Source organism: Engystomops pustulosus, chromosome 1 (assembly GCF_040894005.1).
Source record: "Engystomops pustulosus chromosome 1, aEngPut4.maternal, whole genome shotgun sequence".
Lineage (NCBI taxonomy): Eukaryota > Metazoa > Chordata > Amphibia > Anura > Leptodactylidae > Engystomops > Engystomops pustulosus.
The window spans coordinates 158,499,500-158,516,976 of NC_092411.1; the positions used below are offsets into that span (position 1 = coordinate 158,499,500).

Genomic DNA, 17,477 nt, shown 5'->3' on the forward strand with positions numbered 1-17,477 from the left:
AGTCCAGGAGGACCCAAGGGGTGTTTTGTGCAATCATTATATTCACTCCTTTGGAACGAGAATCCACCGAGCATCCATGGTAGCAATGCGGGAAACGGCGGGTGGAGAGTCTCTGAATCTTGTCCTTACGGAAATGCGTCTCCTGTAAGAAGACAATCTGTGCCCGAAGTCTCCAAAGGTCTCTCTGTAGCATCTGCCGCTTCTCAGGGGTTTGCAGGCCCCTAACGTTGAAAGAGACAATTTTTACATTAGGGTCCATTTCGCTAGTGCACAGAGAGAAAGGAGGAGTGTGAAACCAGAGCCAGGAGCAGAGGAGGCACTGACAGAGAGGGAAAAATAAGAAAATGAAGGGAGAGGAAAGGGGAAAGAAGGAGGGGAAAAAGAAAGAAACCCTTCAAGTGCGTAGCAGAAGGGGGGAACAAAGAGTAAGAAGAAGGAAGAGGGATTTGGAAGGGACCGTAAATCCCAAAGTGCAACTAAGGGGGAAAAAGAAGGCGGAAAAAACTTTTCCGAAAGGTGGCTGCTCAAAGCAGTCGGCACCTGGGGAATCCCTAGTGGGGAGTTTAGTAGGACAATGCAGAGAGAGGAGACACCCACCCGGACACTTCTGGGAGTATCACGGCACACCTTTTATTTCCCAGACCTGAGTATGTTCAGGTCTCACATTTACAGATCAGGTGTAGCAGCAAGACACCCATCTATGGGGGGGAGGTGGGATAAAGGGAAGGAAGAAATACGTATGAGGGAGAGAGCAGACTAAATGTTAGTGATTATGATTTCCCCTAACTAGGCTCAAGAGGAGGCCCTAAACAGCCTCCTAATTTTCTACGAGTATTGCTAACTGCACTGGGGCACAACTGACAACCAACAAGAAAACCGCCCATGAGCCCCATGAAAGGCTAGGAAGCTGTGTGGCAGTTGTGTAGAAGGGGAATTAGCTAACTACAACTAGAAGTCTGCAGTCAGTCCGGCCGGCTCTTCCTGAAGTTAGCGTTCATTCGGGCGACCCCTCCTAGCTGGGTACGCTCTTGGAGGACGAGGGTTTCCAGATCGATCTCGACGTCTTTGTCGGGAGCGCGGGAGAGCTGCAACCTGTAGCCAATCTGGGACATCACAAGGGGGGCACCCTAGCATTTCAGATAAAGCTGGCAGGTCGCCGGGGTCATAAACAGGCATTGAACGGCCCTCATTCCGCACAACCAGGTGGAAAGGAAAACCCCAGATTTATGAAGCCTCACATTCTCTAATTTTGTCCAGCAGTGGGCGTGGTATACGTCGCATCTGCAGGGTACGAGGAAAGAGATCAGGTAGAATCTGTATGGGGAGTTTGCCGTACGCCAGTCGGCCCTTTTCCCGGGCGCATCTCATCAGACGCTCCTTAGTGCAGTAGTGATGGATTCTGCATACCATGTCACATGGATAATCAGGATCAGTTGGTTTCGGACCCAGAGCTCTATGCACCCTATCCAGTTCAATTGGTGTGTCCGGTGGGTCTCCCAGCACGTCACTGAAGATTGTGGTGACAATGAACCCAAGATCCCTGCCCTCTTCGTCTTCTGGAAGACCTCTCACCTGCACATTGTTTCGGCGGCCCCTGTTCTCAAGGTCATCTTGTTCCAGAGTCAAGGAGCCTATCATATGCTGTTGTCTGGTGACCCGCTGTTCTAGCTGCTCCAATCTGGTCTCATGAGATGTGGTTTGTCTTTCCAGAGAGCCCACCCTCGAGCCTATCTGTTCCATGGTACGGTGCACCTCATCCAGACAGTGACGTTGCATCTTCTCCATCCTGGAAAACATGGAGTCGAAGAAGCTTCTTGTAGCTAAATTTCTCAAAGCCTCATGTAAGTCCGCCCTGGTCAATGGAGGTTCCTCTAATAACCCGGGGTCCGGGGCATAGGGTGAGGTCCATGTTTGGGAATGCTTGAATTCTGGGCATCGTGGGTCCATGTACGAAACTGGGGACTGGTGGCCCGGAGACAAGGAGGGGGAGAAGGTCAAGAGAGGGGAGGCGTGCTACCCATTTCTGCATCTGCACTTCTCCCAGCCGGACTAGCCTAGAACTGGGTTTGAAAAAGTAGTGGAACAAACTGGACTCCCTATTTAGTCCAGAAATATCGATATATAATCAAAACAACGAACCACTTGTAATAGTTTTCTTTAAAATTTCTTTGCTTTATATAATTCTTTTAGCATAGTAGTTACAAAAAGGTACAATATGTAGAAAAAGACTTATTATTATAAATAACTTCTTGAGGATATACCTCCAAATGCAGTCCTTAGACTTCTTTATGATGGTTGCATAGATGCAATTCCACTTTCGAGATTCACTGTAACGTGGCTTGTAGAGACTTCTCACAGGTATTCTTTAGCAGAACATCAGGTCATTTCATTAGTCACTCCTTAGCAGAGACGGCGCTCGCATGATTCTTGTGATGTTTCGGAGGAAGGAGGCGTGACTAATGAAATGACCCGATGTTCTGCTAAAGAATACCTGTGAGAAGTCTCTACAAGCCACTACAAAGTCTCTACAAAGCTTCCTACCTGCTGTTTTGAATAGTTTGAGGGCTGAAGTAAATAGAGCGGGGTGATACGTGGGGGATTTCTATAAAGAGAACTTCCAAAACCCCTATAAAAATAAAATGGTCCCTAAAATAATTGATTCTAAAATTTTCTTGAAAATTCGAGAGAATCCTGCTTGATTTGTGATCTTTCTAGCATCGTAATAAAACAAAAGGACACTTCTAAAATGACGCGATATGGTAAATGTCAAATTAGTTAATAACTAATTTGATGAGTAAGACTAACAGTTTGAAAAAACAGAATATTTTGAAGTTTGAAAATAGCAAATTTTTTCAAAATGTTTATCAAATTCAAAATATATGAACCAAAATTTCCCCCTATTTTGAAGTGCAAAATGTAACGGGAATACAAACTCAAAAACACTTGGGTCAGTTAAAGCCTTCTAAAGTTATAACCGGATAAAGTGACTGGTTTTGAAAAATAGGCCTTGGTCATCAAGGCGCAAATGAGCTTGGTCACTAAGGGGTTTATAGTTAGCAATCTACACAACAATCTACACAGTCAGGTAAACAATGAAGGCTGAGAGATAGAGAGTGGGCAAAAATATTCACAAAGATCATTTGGGAAAGTGGATATGTGTTACAATACTGGTCAGATGGAGTGTTTTCACAGCAATGAAGGTAGTCGAGTAAATCACATTAGGTATGATACACATAGGGAGGAACAGTCTGGGTTAGACAGTTCATGTTGCAGGAGACTGGAACAAGTCACAATACTCAAGCAATGTTAGGATTCCTACATGGTATACTTAAAGGAAACCTACCAGTTCAAATGGTAGGGGTAAGCTGTAAATACCAAGCACCAGCTCAGGGTGAACTAGTAGGTTTCCTTTAACCCCTTAAGGACGCAGGGTTTTTTCGCTCATTTTGTGTGTAACAAATTTTACTTTTCCGTAATGTTATTTATTTTAACATGCCATGTACTGCGAAGCTGAAAAAAAATTCCAAATGTGAAAAATTTTTAAAAAAGCATTCTTGTGGGCTCAGTTTTTACGACTTTGCCTGTGCACTCAAAATAACACCTCAGATTTATCCTTTGGTTCGGTGCTATCGCGGTGATACCAAATTTATACAGGTTTTATTGTGTTTTAATACATTTTCAAAAATTAAAAGAATGTGTACAAAAAAGAAAAAAAAAATGTTGCCATACTTTTTCATACTTTGGTGCACGGAGCTGTGTGATAAAAGGATACTATAGCAATATTTTGGATATTGGTTGATTTGGTCTGAACCTTTGAAGACTTGCACCCATCATTTTTTATTCAAGTGCTGCTCCAAATTTAAATTTGTTTTTCTGGATTACTGGATAAATAGTTATCCTCTATTTGAAAATTAACTGATAAGATGAAAGAGATAGACTAATATATGAAAGATTTCAATTTCCATTTATGTGACTAAAAAGTGATTAGTCTAACTAGAAGCCGGATTGCAAGGACCCTCACATTAAAGAGAATGGATTCCCACAATTCACAAAAATGGGGGTCTTGTTCTCAGTAAATGATGGAGCATCTGGTCAAGCATGCATTCTGCCATTCCATTCAGGGTCTTTGAAGTGTTAAAGACAGATGACCACTGTACTCTGCAATTTCATGTGTTTCTATAGACACTGAATGAAGCAGAAGGACGAATTTGCTCTTAAAGAAGATCTGTCACCAGAATTTCACCACCCTGACTAAAAAGGCCTGCTGATAAAGGATTAAAAGTCCTCACCATATCACCTAAAATCAACTGCCAGTGAGGCACTGTACCTTAATTACCGCCATTTTTGATACGCAAATTAGCTTTCCTGACTCATGTCTAGTGGCTGTGACTCTTCTCTTCTCCAAGGCTGGCAGTGAACTAAGCCCCATTATTTTGACTGACAGCTCTGTATCTCTTCAAATCACTGCTCTGCCACCTTGTACTTAGGGGATGTCTGCTAATATTCAACTAACGACATATAAAACTCTATTAACTTTTAGGAAATATTGTCAATTTTTTAACACAGTGCCTTGTGTTACATTTGTGTCATGTGACCAGAGTGACATCATCACAGGTCCTTTATCTATTAACAGTAGCAAACTGTACACCATGTATGTGATTACATGAAATCACAGTAGCCTCCATGGAGGATGGAGAGAAGTCCATGGAGTCTCCTGTAATTTCATGTGGTCAGAAACATACATGGGGTACAGTTTGCTAATGTTAGAAGGTTAAAGGACCTGAGATGATGTCACCCTGGTCACATGACAGGGTCTGCTGAATAGTAAGGAGATGAGTTGAGGGGCTGGCTGAGTAGGGCACACCCCCTCTAATGCCAGGTAAAATAAGATAAAGATAATTTATGGGGGTTTAAGGTAAACAATTTTTAGCTAAAAGGTTGTCAATTAGTTGAGCTCTATAGGAACCTGCTACTAGCTGTATAAATGGAAATGTGGTGACAGGTTCCCTTTAAGCAAGGTGCTAGGGAGCAAACACCAGCATTGTAATGTTGTATACATGTTACAAATATTACATAAATAAGTTCCAAATTTACTTACTGCATAAATGAAAAATGTGGTCTTATAGGTAAAGTGTGTTGCATTATTCATTTTGTGAAAATATCTGCTGCTAGAATCCAGTTTATTTTTGTACAAATAAGAGGCTTAGTGGATCATGGGGTTTGCCCTGTGGTCCTGTGCACTCTCTTATGACCAGTTTTACTTTTAGTGCAGGAAACTGTACATTATAGCTAATAGGGAAGCACTGGACTGTGAACTGAGTCCATCATAACTTGCCTCTTAAATATATGTTCTAAATGAATTACTTAAAGGGGACCTTCCACCAGCGCCCCCTCACAAACCATACTCCATACTGTTTAGATGTCTTTATGCATGCTTCACTGATGGCTCTACTAATGGGGAGCTCCTGTATACAATGCTGACACTGCTAACATAGCCCACCTCGGGATTGAATGAATTGAGGTAGACGCTGGCTATTTGACTCCCTGAAGAGGTTTCCTTTCTTCACAAACAGTCACACAAAGCTAGCAACTATCTCGACCCATTCGTTCACTTTTCTCTCAACTCCTTTATTTCTGAGGGGTCAGGTTTAGCAGTGTCAACATCAGTTAGGAGGTAGGGTAATCCCATGGAGGTAATCCCACAGAGCCATCAGTGTATCATGTATAAAGACACTATGGTTGGGGGTTGCTGGTGACAGGTTTCCTTTAAAATGTACAGATTCAAAAGGGGGTAAAAGATAAAAATGCATCTTAAATTTTGTTGTGCAATTTATTCCTAACACCCCACATATGGTGCATATTGAAGGGTGCAGAAGGGAAGGACAGCCTTTAAACTTTTAGGAGGTACATTTTACAGTTTTTAAAGCAACTGAGAACACCAGAACACTGGAAACCCCCATAGAGTGAAACCATTTTTGTAACTCAATTCCAAAGATATTTTTAAAAGGATAAAGTATTTTCTTATTATTTATTTAACATTTTTATAACAAAGCATACAGTTATATAGATAAGAAAGATTACAACAGTAAATTCTTATGAGTAGTCAAACTGCTGGGCTAGTCGGGGAAGCCACCAAAATGAGTTACTGAGCGCCAGGGTCTCTGTCAGTCTCCAGAAGTCCAAAGTGCCCTGTAAATGTTTGATTGTGTAAATGTAGTCCAAACAATCCAGGTAGAGTAGAATTTTTCATAGGAACCTAAAGCAGAGGCACTCAGCACATCAATAAACAAAATGGCATTTACCTTTGAAAGTCAGATGGACACAGTAGGGGTATTGGACTGGTGCCACAAGCAGGGAAACTGCTATCTCCATGGCCTCTGCAAGGTTGAGTAGAGGACACGAAGAGTGGAAATGGGGACACTGTACATGCCCCAGGATCACAAAGATTGGATGACTGTGTTCTCCAGGAACAGGGCCCTTGACTCCAGGAGAAAAGCAGACCTGAAGAGTGGACCAAATTGTTGTATTGGAATGCAACTGTACGAGAAAAGATTTCCCTATCCAGGGGGCAATTAAAAGTGGCACCAGGAGGAACTGCTGTTCTAAAAATATCCAAGGTTTGGTGTTGGTCCCTCACAAGATGAGAAGCTCTGTAGTAGGATCTAAGGTCTATATCAGAGTTAAGGATGGATTGGAGGGGTGTTAGAGAGTTAGGTGGGAGACCATAGAGAAGAATATTGCTGTAGTCCAAGTGGTAGATGATGAGAGCATAAACTATCAATTTTGTACACTTCCAATTGAGGAAGGGTCAGATGCAAGAGATATTCTTAAGATTGAGGTTATGGTAAGGGCCTGGAAGTTGGGCATGTATAAGGCAAGTATAAGGCAAAGAATACTCTAAGGCAGGGGTCGGGAACCTATGGCTCGCGAGCCAGATATGGCTCTTTTGATGGCCGCATCTGGCTCGCAGCCAGGGCTCCTATCCAGGGGCATTACTACAGCCGTGGCATCTGCTACGCTGCCTGTCAAGACCAGGGGCCCTTATCTGGCCCCTGTTGTGCCCCTGGCTGTAGTAATGCCCCTGGATGTATTCAGCAGAGCAGCGCAGGGTCCGCGGGGTTAATTCAGGGGCGGCACCTCCGTCTCCTTCCCTGCAGCAGTCTCCTCCATGTGTGAGAGAGGGAGGGGAGGAGACTGTCTGCCTGCAGCCAATCCCGGGGCTGGATGTAGCAGCGCGGGAGATTCAGACAGAGGAGACCAGAGAGATGCATACTCCGGAGACATGAAGGAGAAGGAGTCCAAGGAGAAGGATTCAGCAGCCGGGATCAGCCAGAGATAAGTGCTCCCTCCCCCCAGTGTCTCCTCACACTCTGCACTAACCCCTTAGTGTCCTGTGTGCAGGAGCAGCTATGAAGCTCCTAAGTGTCCCTTACAGACCCCTCTGCATCATCCCCTCATATCTTCCCCCACCACTGCATTTCTACATTAATGTGAGGTTCTGCAGCAGCTGAGATACAAAATAGCTAGGACCTAAGACAAAATTGTGGTGCACGTCAGTAATAAATGTGGCACATGGTCCGGCTTAGCAGTAACAACAGTCTAGCAGTCTTGTGGGACACAGAGCAGCCGCCACATAAAACTGGCGCAAACACTTTAACAAATGTGTATTGGGATGTTCTGCGGGGGGTGGCGTGTGTATAATAATGTTCTGCGGGGGGTGGCGTGTGTATAATAATGTTCTGCGGGGGGTGGCGTGTGTATAATAATGTTCTGCGGGGGGTGGCGTGTGTATAATAATGTTCTGCGGGGGGTGGCGTGTGTATAATAATGTTCTGCGGGGGGTGGCGTGTATAATAATGTTCTGCGGGGGGTGGCGTGTGTATAATAATGTTCTGCGGCAGGTGGCGTGTGTATAATAATGTTCTGCGGGGGGTGGCGTGTGTATAATAATGTTCTGCGGGGGGGGCGTGTGTATAATAATGTTCTGCGGGGGGTGGCGTGTGCATAATAATGTTCTGCGGGGGGTGGCGTGTGCATAATAATGTTCTGCGGGGGGTGGCGTGTGCATAATAATGTTCTGCGGGGGGGGGCGTGTGTATAATAATGTTCTGCGGGGGGTGGCATGTGCATAATAATGTTCTGCGGGGGGTGGCGTGTGTATTACAATGTTCTGCGGGGGGTGGCGTGTGCATAATAATGTTCTGCGGGGGGTGGCGTGTGCATAATAATGTTCTGCGGGGGGTGGCGTGTGTATTACAATGTTCTGCGGGGGGTGGCGTGTGCATAATAATGTTCTGCGGGGGGTGGCGTGTGCATAATAACGTTCTGCGGGGGGTGGCGTGTGTATTATAATGTTCTGCGGGGGGTGGCGTGTGCATAATAATGTTCTGCGGGGGGTGGCGTGTGCATAATAATGTTCTGCGGGGGGTGGCGTGATCCCCGACAAAAATGCGGCCGCGGGACCCTCAGTAAATAAGCCCCATTGTACGGCTCTCGCAGAATTATATTTTAAAATATGTGGCGCTTATGGCTCTCTCAGCCAAAAAGGTTCCTGACCCCTGCTCTAAGGCATTGAAGTTTAGTGACTATGGATAGTGTGGAGATGTAAATTGTGACAGGTCTTGTGGGAGGGAGAGGTTAGGTGGAGGAAAGATCATTAGTTCCATTTTGTCCATGTTAGGTTTTAGAAAATGGGAAGAGAAGAAGGAAGATATAGAAGATAGACACTCTGGAATCCTGGATAGAGGGAAGGAAATTTGGACCACCGATATAGATCTGTGTGCCATTGCCAAAAGAGGTATTGAAAGCCATGAAATTTAATGAGCTGTCCTAGGCCAGAGTTATAGATGAAGAAGAAAAGGGGTCCCAGGAGACAGCCCTGAGGGATGCCAAAAGAGAGGAGGTGAGGTGAAGAAGTGGTATGAGCAGGGCTGCCAATTGAAATTTGATGACCCCCCTCATTAGTTCCACAAGTTATACCAATATAGAGATTTTAGATTATTTGAATTTAATGCACAAAGTAGTACAATAGTACAAAATAGTACAAAGCTTGTTACATAGGAACTACAAGATTGCTAAGTGTATAACATGGGGAGAGCACCAACTCCAATCTTGTTACATAGATCAGGGATGCACAAGCCCACTGACCACATGAATCCAGCAGAGCGCTTGGTTGAAGGACTCTGCTTGATTCATGCAATGATGGCAGCGCTCATTGGTGAAGGAGTTCCATGGTTGAGAAAGAGCTTGATGTAGAAGGTGGATGATGGCATCATCCACCCCAATGCCAGGCCGATAAGCAAACTTTAGGGGGTTCATAGATGAGCTCATAGATGGCCGAGATGTGTGAAAAGTAACTCCTCGAAGACCTTCATGAAACGGAATGTTAGTGCCACTGGTCTGTAACTGTTAAGGTCCAAAAGATGAAGTGTCTTTGGAATCAGTACAAGATATTTTCCGGTATTGTGGTACCATTCCCAACATGAGGATCATATTGATCATATGTGCAATGATACAACAAAGCTGATCCCACAGGTCTTGAGTAGTCTGGCACTGATACCATGTGGACCTGCAGTCTTGCCCACTTTTCAGCTCTCTACTCACCTGGGCACCTGCATAACGATTACACTGATGACAGCTGGTTTGACTGGTATTGGCTAACAGCAGTGAATCTAAAAAGGGAGGTTACATTGAGTTCAGAGAAGACAATAGAATGGTATTCTTGTAACATGGACTCATTGGGGGTCATTTACTAAGGACCCGAATTGCGTTTTTATGGCGGGTTACCCGAATATTTCCGATTTGCGCCGGTTTTCCCAGAATTGCCCACGCGATAGGATTGTGGCGCATCGTCGCCGGCATGCACGTGACGGAAATCGGGGGTGCGTGGCTGAACGAAAACCCAACGGATTCGGAGAAACCACCGCATTTTTTTAAAAAAAAGTTGCTAACCTGCACCCAACAATGGATCGTGAACTCCGGCGGACCTCGGCGGACTTCAGCGCAGCAGCGATACCTGGTGGACGTCGGAGGAACTGCCTTAGTGAATCGCCGGAAGACCCAAATCCACCGCAGAGAACGCGCCGCTGGATCGCGAATGGACCGGTTAAGTAAATCTGCCCCATTTTGTCTTAGCAGGAATGCTTGTAAAGTGGGAGGGGCAGGTGTGTCATCAAACATATTGAAGTATAGATTACATGCATTAGCCTACTCCTTATCTGCTGTAACCTGAGAGACAGGCTTTCTGTGGCCAGATATTGATTTACGACTTTTCCAGACCCCACTGATGTTTTGCTGTTTCATCTGCTCCTCTTTCTTCCTCTTGTATATGGCTTTTCCCTCCCTTATTTGTCGCCTCAGCTCCTTTTGAATAATCCTCAAGTTTTCCCTGTCACCTAATATAAAAAATCTCCTTTTCTCTTTAAGAAGAGCCTTTACATAATTGTGAATCCAAGGTTTGTTGTTAGAGAAGCACCTCACCTTTTATGTGGGTAGTTTTCTCTGCACAAAAGTTAATATAGTCAGTTATGTAGTGTATTAGGCCATCAATGTCCTCCCTATCAGAATCCTGTAGTTCTTCCCATACAGTTGTGTTGAAACAATTGCTCAAAGCCTCTTCAGTCTGGGCAGACCATATCATCTCTATGTGGATGACAGCTGGTTCTCCCTGTACAAGGTGTAGATGAACAAAGTTGTGATCTGCTCTTCCCAAGGGTGGTAGAGTTGATGAGCCTCCTTTGCATTGGAAAAAAACAGGCCCAGTGTTTTTTCTCTTGTGTGGCAGGATACATACTGTGTGAAATTTGACAATGTGGATGTTGGACACACGTGGTTAAAATCTCCAGACACCAGAAAGATGGCCTGTGTCCGCAGCTGGCTCACCTCAGCTTGCAGAGAGATCTCAACTTTTCCTTAATGACGTAGGGTAGAACAGTTATATGACTTCTCCTTCCAGCCCTTCGAAGAGCTCCAGTCCTACACCCTAGTCTACTTCTTTTCCTCAGTTCTTGGGGGATGTCAGGTCCGATAATGCTGCCCTGATGTGTCAATGAGCTGCAGCAGCTGCTCCCTAGTGTAGACAATAGACAATCAGCTCCATACAGGCTCTCCAGACACTAGTATAGTTCTAAGTGAAAAAACTATAAACATTACATATTGCTCAAACATGCTCTCTACATACACACATAGCTGTTATATGTAAATATACATACAATACTAACACATGTTCAACATATATAAACACATAATCTTACATTTCCTGTGATACTTGGACATAGTTAGCCAGACTGTAGAGGACATCATCTCTCCCATCCAGGGATAAGAGTGGAATAAGAGCAAATCTATTACCATTTACATGAAAGGATGCTGGAGGTAGATGGGGCAGGGAAACCACTCTGGGCATTTCCTGCTCTGCTGTCTCTCCCTTCTCCCCTCACCTTAGTTCCAACTGCAGGTGAAGTCATATAGACATACCGAGGGCGAAGGGGGGGACTTTTCAGGGTGTGGGGGTACTCAATCTGAGCAGAAGAAGTTCTCCTCTGCTCAGAAGTGAAAGCTACTGACCCAAACATCAGTATAATGAGTAAGGCCACGGGAATAAACTGACAGCAGTGCCTGGGCCCCCGCTTCATTCTAAAAATGGAAGAGGCCCTGATGGCGGCCATGGGTATGAGAGTGATAGACAGTGAACGTCCGGATGGAGAGGTTGATCTTTTTTTTATTATATTTTGATTATTCATAAGCAATGCCAACAATCTGTAAAAAAAGAAAAATAGGTAATAACATGGATAAATATGTTTTTGTATCATTCGACCCAAATTTCTCTATAGACATATTTTGTTTAATGTGTGTTTGGAACCCAGAAAAATATGCTGCCCCCAAGCATTATTGGGCACTATGTAATTCCCTGTCTTATGAAATATTAAATAATGTTAGGGAAAAACACTGGTCAATTATAATTACAAATCTATTTGGCTCCTTTTCCCAATGCACAATGAAAAACACCAAGAAATCACTAAGGAATTGTTTTCAACATATTTTTCATTATAAAATGCCCACAAATTTAACAGCATCTTTTATTAAGAGGGACAAGTAAGAATTTTCAAAAGTAAGTATTTCACATTTTTCTTTGTGCTAAAGGTAATTAAGGGACTACTAATATCATTTTTTTATTTTGATTTATCTGTAGAGCACTGTGCAATATGATGGTGCTATATAAATAAAGCTTTCTTATTATTTGTTATAATTATTATTATTATTTTTACCAGAAACATATCAGATTCACAGTTTGCAATTAAGTAGTTCTAATAAAATTATGTAGTTATAGGAAAACAGTGGTTTGGCTAACAATTACTGATGCAAAAAAATAGATTAAATAACTGAGATGACCTTAGGTCTTTTTCACTTTGAAATAATTTGAAAAATGTTTTGCATCAGTATTAAGAAGCCACAACCAAGAGTAATCCTAAAGCGAAAAACTTTTATCTTAAATTTAAACATATAACATATTCTGTATTTAGGGCACATATCTTATTTTGGCTTCTTATTAAAATGATGAACTACTTATTCAAAAATGTTTTTACTAGTGTTTTTGTGGATTTTGAGGAACGAAATGGGAATTAGGTGATCAAATAATATTTATTAATTTATAAATGTATTTACAAATTTAAAGTGAGTTTATCCAGTTTAATTACAAGCCAGTCATATTGCTGGGTTGTAAATGTATTTAACCACCTAAATAGCTAAATAATCTCAATATTTTTAACTCTTGATTTGTTTCTCTAATCTCCCCAACCAATAAGCATTACATTATAATCTAAAGGATTAAATGTATAGAACGTGAACTCTACAGATGCCCATAGAGTATCTGAAAATAGTTAATTCATATCTATTGATATCATTAACTGGAATTGTAAGTGCCTTGACAATTTATACTTGGCATAGTTAGTAATCAGACTTTATAAATAAATATAAGGTTATGCACTTTGGCTCAGGAAGTAAAAGTTTAATTATCTATTGAATGGTAAAAACTGCAGTTGAAATAGACCAGTGTCAGGTAGTTGATGCCGAGGTAAATAATATTATGGCATATAACAAGCGAGGCATAGAAGCGTATAATGTACATCTTTGCCCAAATCACTGTTCAGGCCACATATGGAATATGGAATATGGTGGAATACAGTATTAGGCACCAGTGTATAAAACAGACATGCAGTGCATTCAGATTTGGCAAGCTCTGTGTAGAACTGCATAATCTGTGTGCGGTATATAAATAAAGGAATTATTATTATTCAGTTGAAAAGCACAGCGTCCAATGCTATTAAAGGAAATCTATACGACAAGAGAAAAGAAGCAATGCAGCATTTGACCAAAAATAGAACAATATTTATTGACTATTATACAACACACACAAAAAATTTAAATCACAAGATGCAACTCCCGTCGTTCTGTCTTCCACCACCTGTGAGACTTTGCTACCTGTGCTCTGTTTGTCTCCCCTGGCATGGTTACCTTGATGTATGGGTATTTTATATTCACTGTTTGATCAGCCTGAGGGTACGATATACATATATTGTTGTGAGGTGGTTGTAGGGACTGAGGCAAGTAAATCAACAATTAGTGAACACATACAAAGTAGTACTGTATTATTTAGCCCAGTCTATAACAATACATACAAATTAATTGTTGCAAAAAATATATAAAGTGCAACTAGATTACCATTAAATATGGTCCTGGAGAGGGGAGTGTGGGGGAGTGTGGATGCCCCACACATATTGTCCGTTAAACGCACGGGGCATCCACACATATTTAATGGTAATGCAGACTACAGGCGGTCCCCTACTTAAGAACACTCGACTTACATATGACCCATAGTTACAAACGGACCTCTGGATATTGGTAATTTATTGTACTTTAGTCCTAGGCTAAAATAAGCAGCTGAAACAGTTATCAAATGTGTCTGTAATGAAGCTTTAGTGTTAATATTGATTCTTATGACAACCCAACATTTTTAAAATCCAATTGTCACAGAGACCAAAAAAGTTCTGGCTGGGATTACAATGATAAAATATACAGTTCTGACTTACATACAAACTCAACTTAAGAACAAACCTACAGACCCTATCTTGTATGTAACCCGGGGACTATCTGTATATGGTAAATCTGAATACTGCCATATACAAAACATCTAATGCTTTCTATTTGTTCTTCTCTCTTTTTCTCTTAATGGATATTGAATTGTACCTTTATAAGACATTTTCCTACAAATTTTCTGTTGTTTGTTTTTTTATTTCTCTTTGTATAATATTTTGTGTTATAATGGTGACAGCATGACTGTAATAAATAATAATTGAAAAAGAAAAATCTAATGCTGTGTAATTACTCATATGTTTTGCACCAGGCAGCAGAAACCTTGAAAGCTGTACAAGGTGGACATGACATTGACATTACACACACAGTATAAAGAGATTTTAAAAACTGGAAATTATTTTCAGGGAAAATATGTTATACATAACACATTAATAGTTTATATATTGTGAATTTAAAGAAATCATATATGTGTAGAATGTCCCATTAGTTTTAGTAGGTGACACTTTATGTGTGCAAGTAAATTTTTATGTATATGGACATATGTATTTTACAGGTTTTCTAAAGTGGCATCCAAGATGAATCAGACGACTTCTATGCAATTCCTCCTTGTAGGCCTGTCCCACTATCCATATCTCCAGCCTCTCTTTTTTACAATATTCTTTCTAATCTACATGATGGCCTTTACAGGAAATATTCTGATAACTGTAGTTATTAGTGCCGATCCTCGACTTCACACCCCAATGTATTTCTTTCTTGTGAATCTTTCAGTCTTAGACATCTGTTGTACAACTGCTGCTATCCCTAAGATGCTCCAGATACTTGTTATAGACAAGAAAGAAATCTCCTACTCTGCTTGTATTTCCCAGTTGTATCTATTTACTTCTGCACTTAGTACTGAGTTAATACTTCTGACAGTTATGGCTTATGATAGATATGTGGCAATCTGCTTTCCTTTGCGGTACAAGACAATAATGAGCAGAACCGCCTGTGTATGCTTGGCCGGGGCTGCCTGGATCCTGGGTTCTGTGAACTCAATGACACATACTTTTCTTATATTAAAACTTTCTTTTAAGGAAATAAATATTATTGATCACTTTTTCTGTGAAATTCCACCGGTATTAAAGTTGGCAGATTCTGACACATATGTCAATGATGTTGTCATTGTGGCCTCTGATGTGTTGCTGGGAATGATTTGTTTTATGTTGACTGTAATTTCATATATTTATATAATTTCCACAATTATGAAAATTAAATCTGCAGAAAAGAAAAAGAAGGCATTTTCTACCTGTGCATCCCACATCACAGTAGTGACCATCTTCTATGGTGGTGTGATCTACACATATGTGAGACCTGCATTCAGCAACCACTTGGAAGCTGACAAAGTTGTATCAGCGCTCTATGCCATAGCATCTCCAGTGTTGAACCCTATTATATACAGCCTGAGAAACAAAGAGGTGATTAATGCTATCAATAAAACATTTGCCAGAAAAAAGTCCTGGCATAAGTAAGAAAATATATGTATTGTTCTTTGTTCTTTATACTTCAGTGTATAGAATTCTTTAACCCTTTAAGGACCAAGCTCATTTTTACCTAAGGACCAAGCCTGATTTTTTAAAATCTGCAATGTGTCACTATAGGCGATAATATCTTTAGAACGCTTTAGGTTACCTAAATGAATTTGAGTCTGTTCTTTCATGACATGTTGTACTTGATGTTAGTGGGACATTTTAGTTGATACATTTTGCCTCTATTTATGAAATAATTGGAAATTTGGTGACATTTTGGAAAAATTATCCATTTTAAGAATTCTAAATGTTATGCCTTTCAGACAGATAGTCTTAACATCCAAATTAGTAACTAATTATCATTAGCCATATGTCTGCTCTATGATGGCATCATTTTTTTCCTCATTTTACTTTATAAGGATGTTAAGAGATGTTAAATTCGGAATTCAATTCATTTCGATGTTCAATTTCCCGAATGTTCAAGAACATTTTTTAATTAAATATTTTAGGCAGCAATTCATTATTATGAAACTATCAAACTATTAAAAATCGCTTTAGTTAAACTTTAACCCTTTCATCTTCTCACATGATTTAGGGGAAGTCCAACACCAGGATCAAGGATTGTAAACAAAGCACACTTACAAGCTGGTGTGTGCCTCCTCTAGTAGGATATGCTCATCTTTGAGCTTATGAGTCTGAGGGACTTTGGGCTCAGTTAACAGCTATAGAGCCCGGATCTCCTCAGGCTCACTTGCATGATTATCAAAGCCTTTTTTTTGAAGGTGGGGAGTGAAAAATGAAGATCAAGGGCGAAAAAAGGCCTCCGTAGAAAGGGGTTAATCCTCTATTTTGCAAGATTGTTGTGCAAAAATTATACTATAAGCCGACCCAAATATAAGCCAAGGTAGCAAATTTTATCACAAAAAATAGGAAATCCTATGGACTTGCATATAAACCCAGGGTGGGAAAAGCATTGGTCACAGACTTCAACCAGTATATAGCTAGCAAGCCCACCCATGCCCCCAGTATATAGCCAGCCCATGCCCCCTAGTATGTAGCCTGCCAGACAGTCCCCAGTATATAGCCAGCCAGCCCAAAGTATAAAGCCAACCAGCCCACATTATATAGCCAGACAGACAGCGGATAGTATATAGCCAGCCCACCCAAAGTATATAGCCAGACAGACAAAAGTAAATTGCCAGACAGACAGCCAATAGTATATAGCCAGCCCGCCAAAAATAGGCAGCCTGCCTAAAGTATATAGATAGAGAGCCCAAAGTACATAGTCAGACAGCCAAAAGTACATAGCCAGACAGCCCCTAGTATATAGAGAAATCAGAAACCACATCTTCATTTTGCTACATAGTGGGACCAGGCATCAAGCCCTCCACCCTCAGACTACGGAATTGCTCCCAAACACATTAAATACCACAAGAAAAATAAGGAGTCTCCCAATTCTCCAATAAAAATACATAAAGTTTTTATTTCATTAATATGTTAAAAATTAATTACAATGGATGTTAAATGGAGGATATCCAAAAATATTGGTCTGAGTTAATTGCCTACCACACTAAAAAGAGGGTATGTTCACCATAAATCTATCACAGTTATTGCTTGTTTCCCCAGTAAGTAGATAAAGTGCATATATGCCTGGAGAACACTTTCTTAACCCCTTAAGGACGGAGGGTTTTCCGGCTCATTTCTCGCTCTCCAACTTCAAAAATCCATAACTTTTTCATTTTTCCGTGTACAGACCTGTGTGAGGGCTTATTTTGTGCGTAACAAATTTTACTTTCCCGTAATGTTATTTATTTTAACATGCCGTGTACTGCGAAGCTGAAAAAAAATTCCAAATGTGGAAAAATTGAAAAAAAACCGCACGTG

General features: G+C 41.2%; 1 protein-coding gene across 1 annotated transcript; it reads left to right on the top strand.

Moving 5' to 3' along the window:
* Nucleotides 1-14,663: 14,663 nt before the first annotated feature.
* On the top strand, nt 14,664-15,596 carry LOC140121119 (olfactory receptor 13G1-like). The gene has a single exon (XM_072140411.1). It carries the CDS (start codon nt 14,664-14,666, stop codon nt 15,594-15,596), a length of 933 nt encoding a protein of 310 aa, XP_071996512.1.
* The last annotated feature ends 1,881 nt before the right edge of the window (nt 15,597-17,477 follow it).

Bases quoted from the DNA above. Each gene is read 5' to 3' on its own strand.
- LOC140121119 (XM_072140411.1), top strand. From the start codon at position 14,664: ATGAATCAGACGACTTCTATGCAATTCCTCCTTGTAGGCCTGTCCCAC.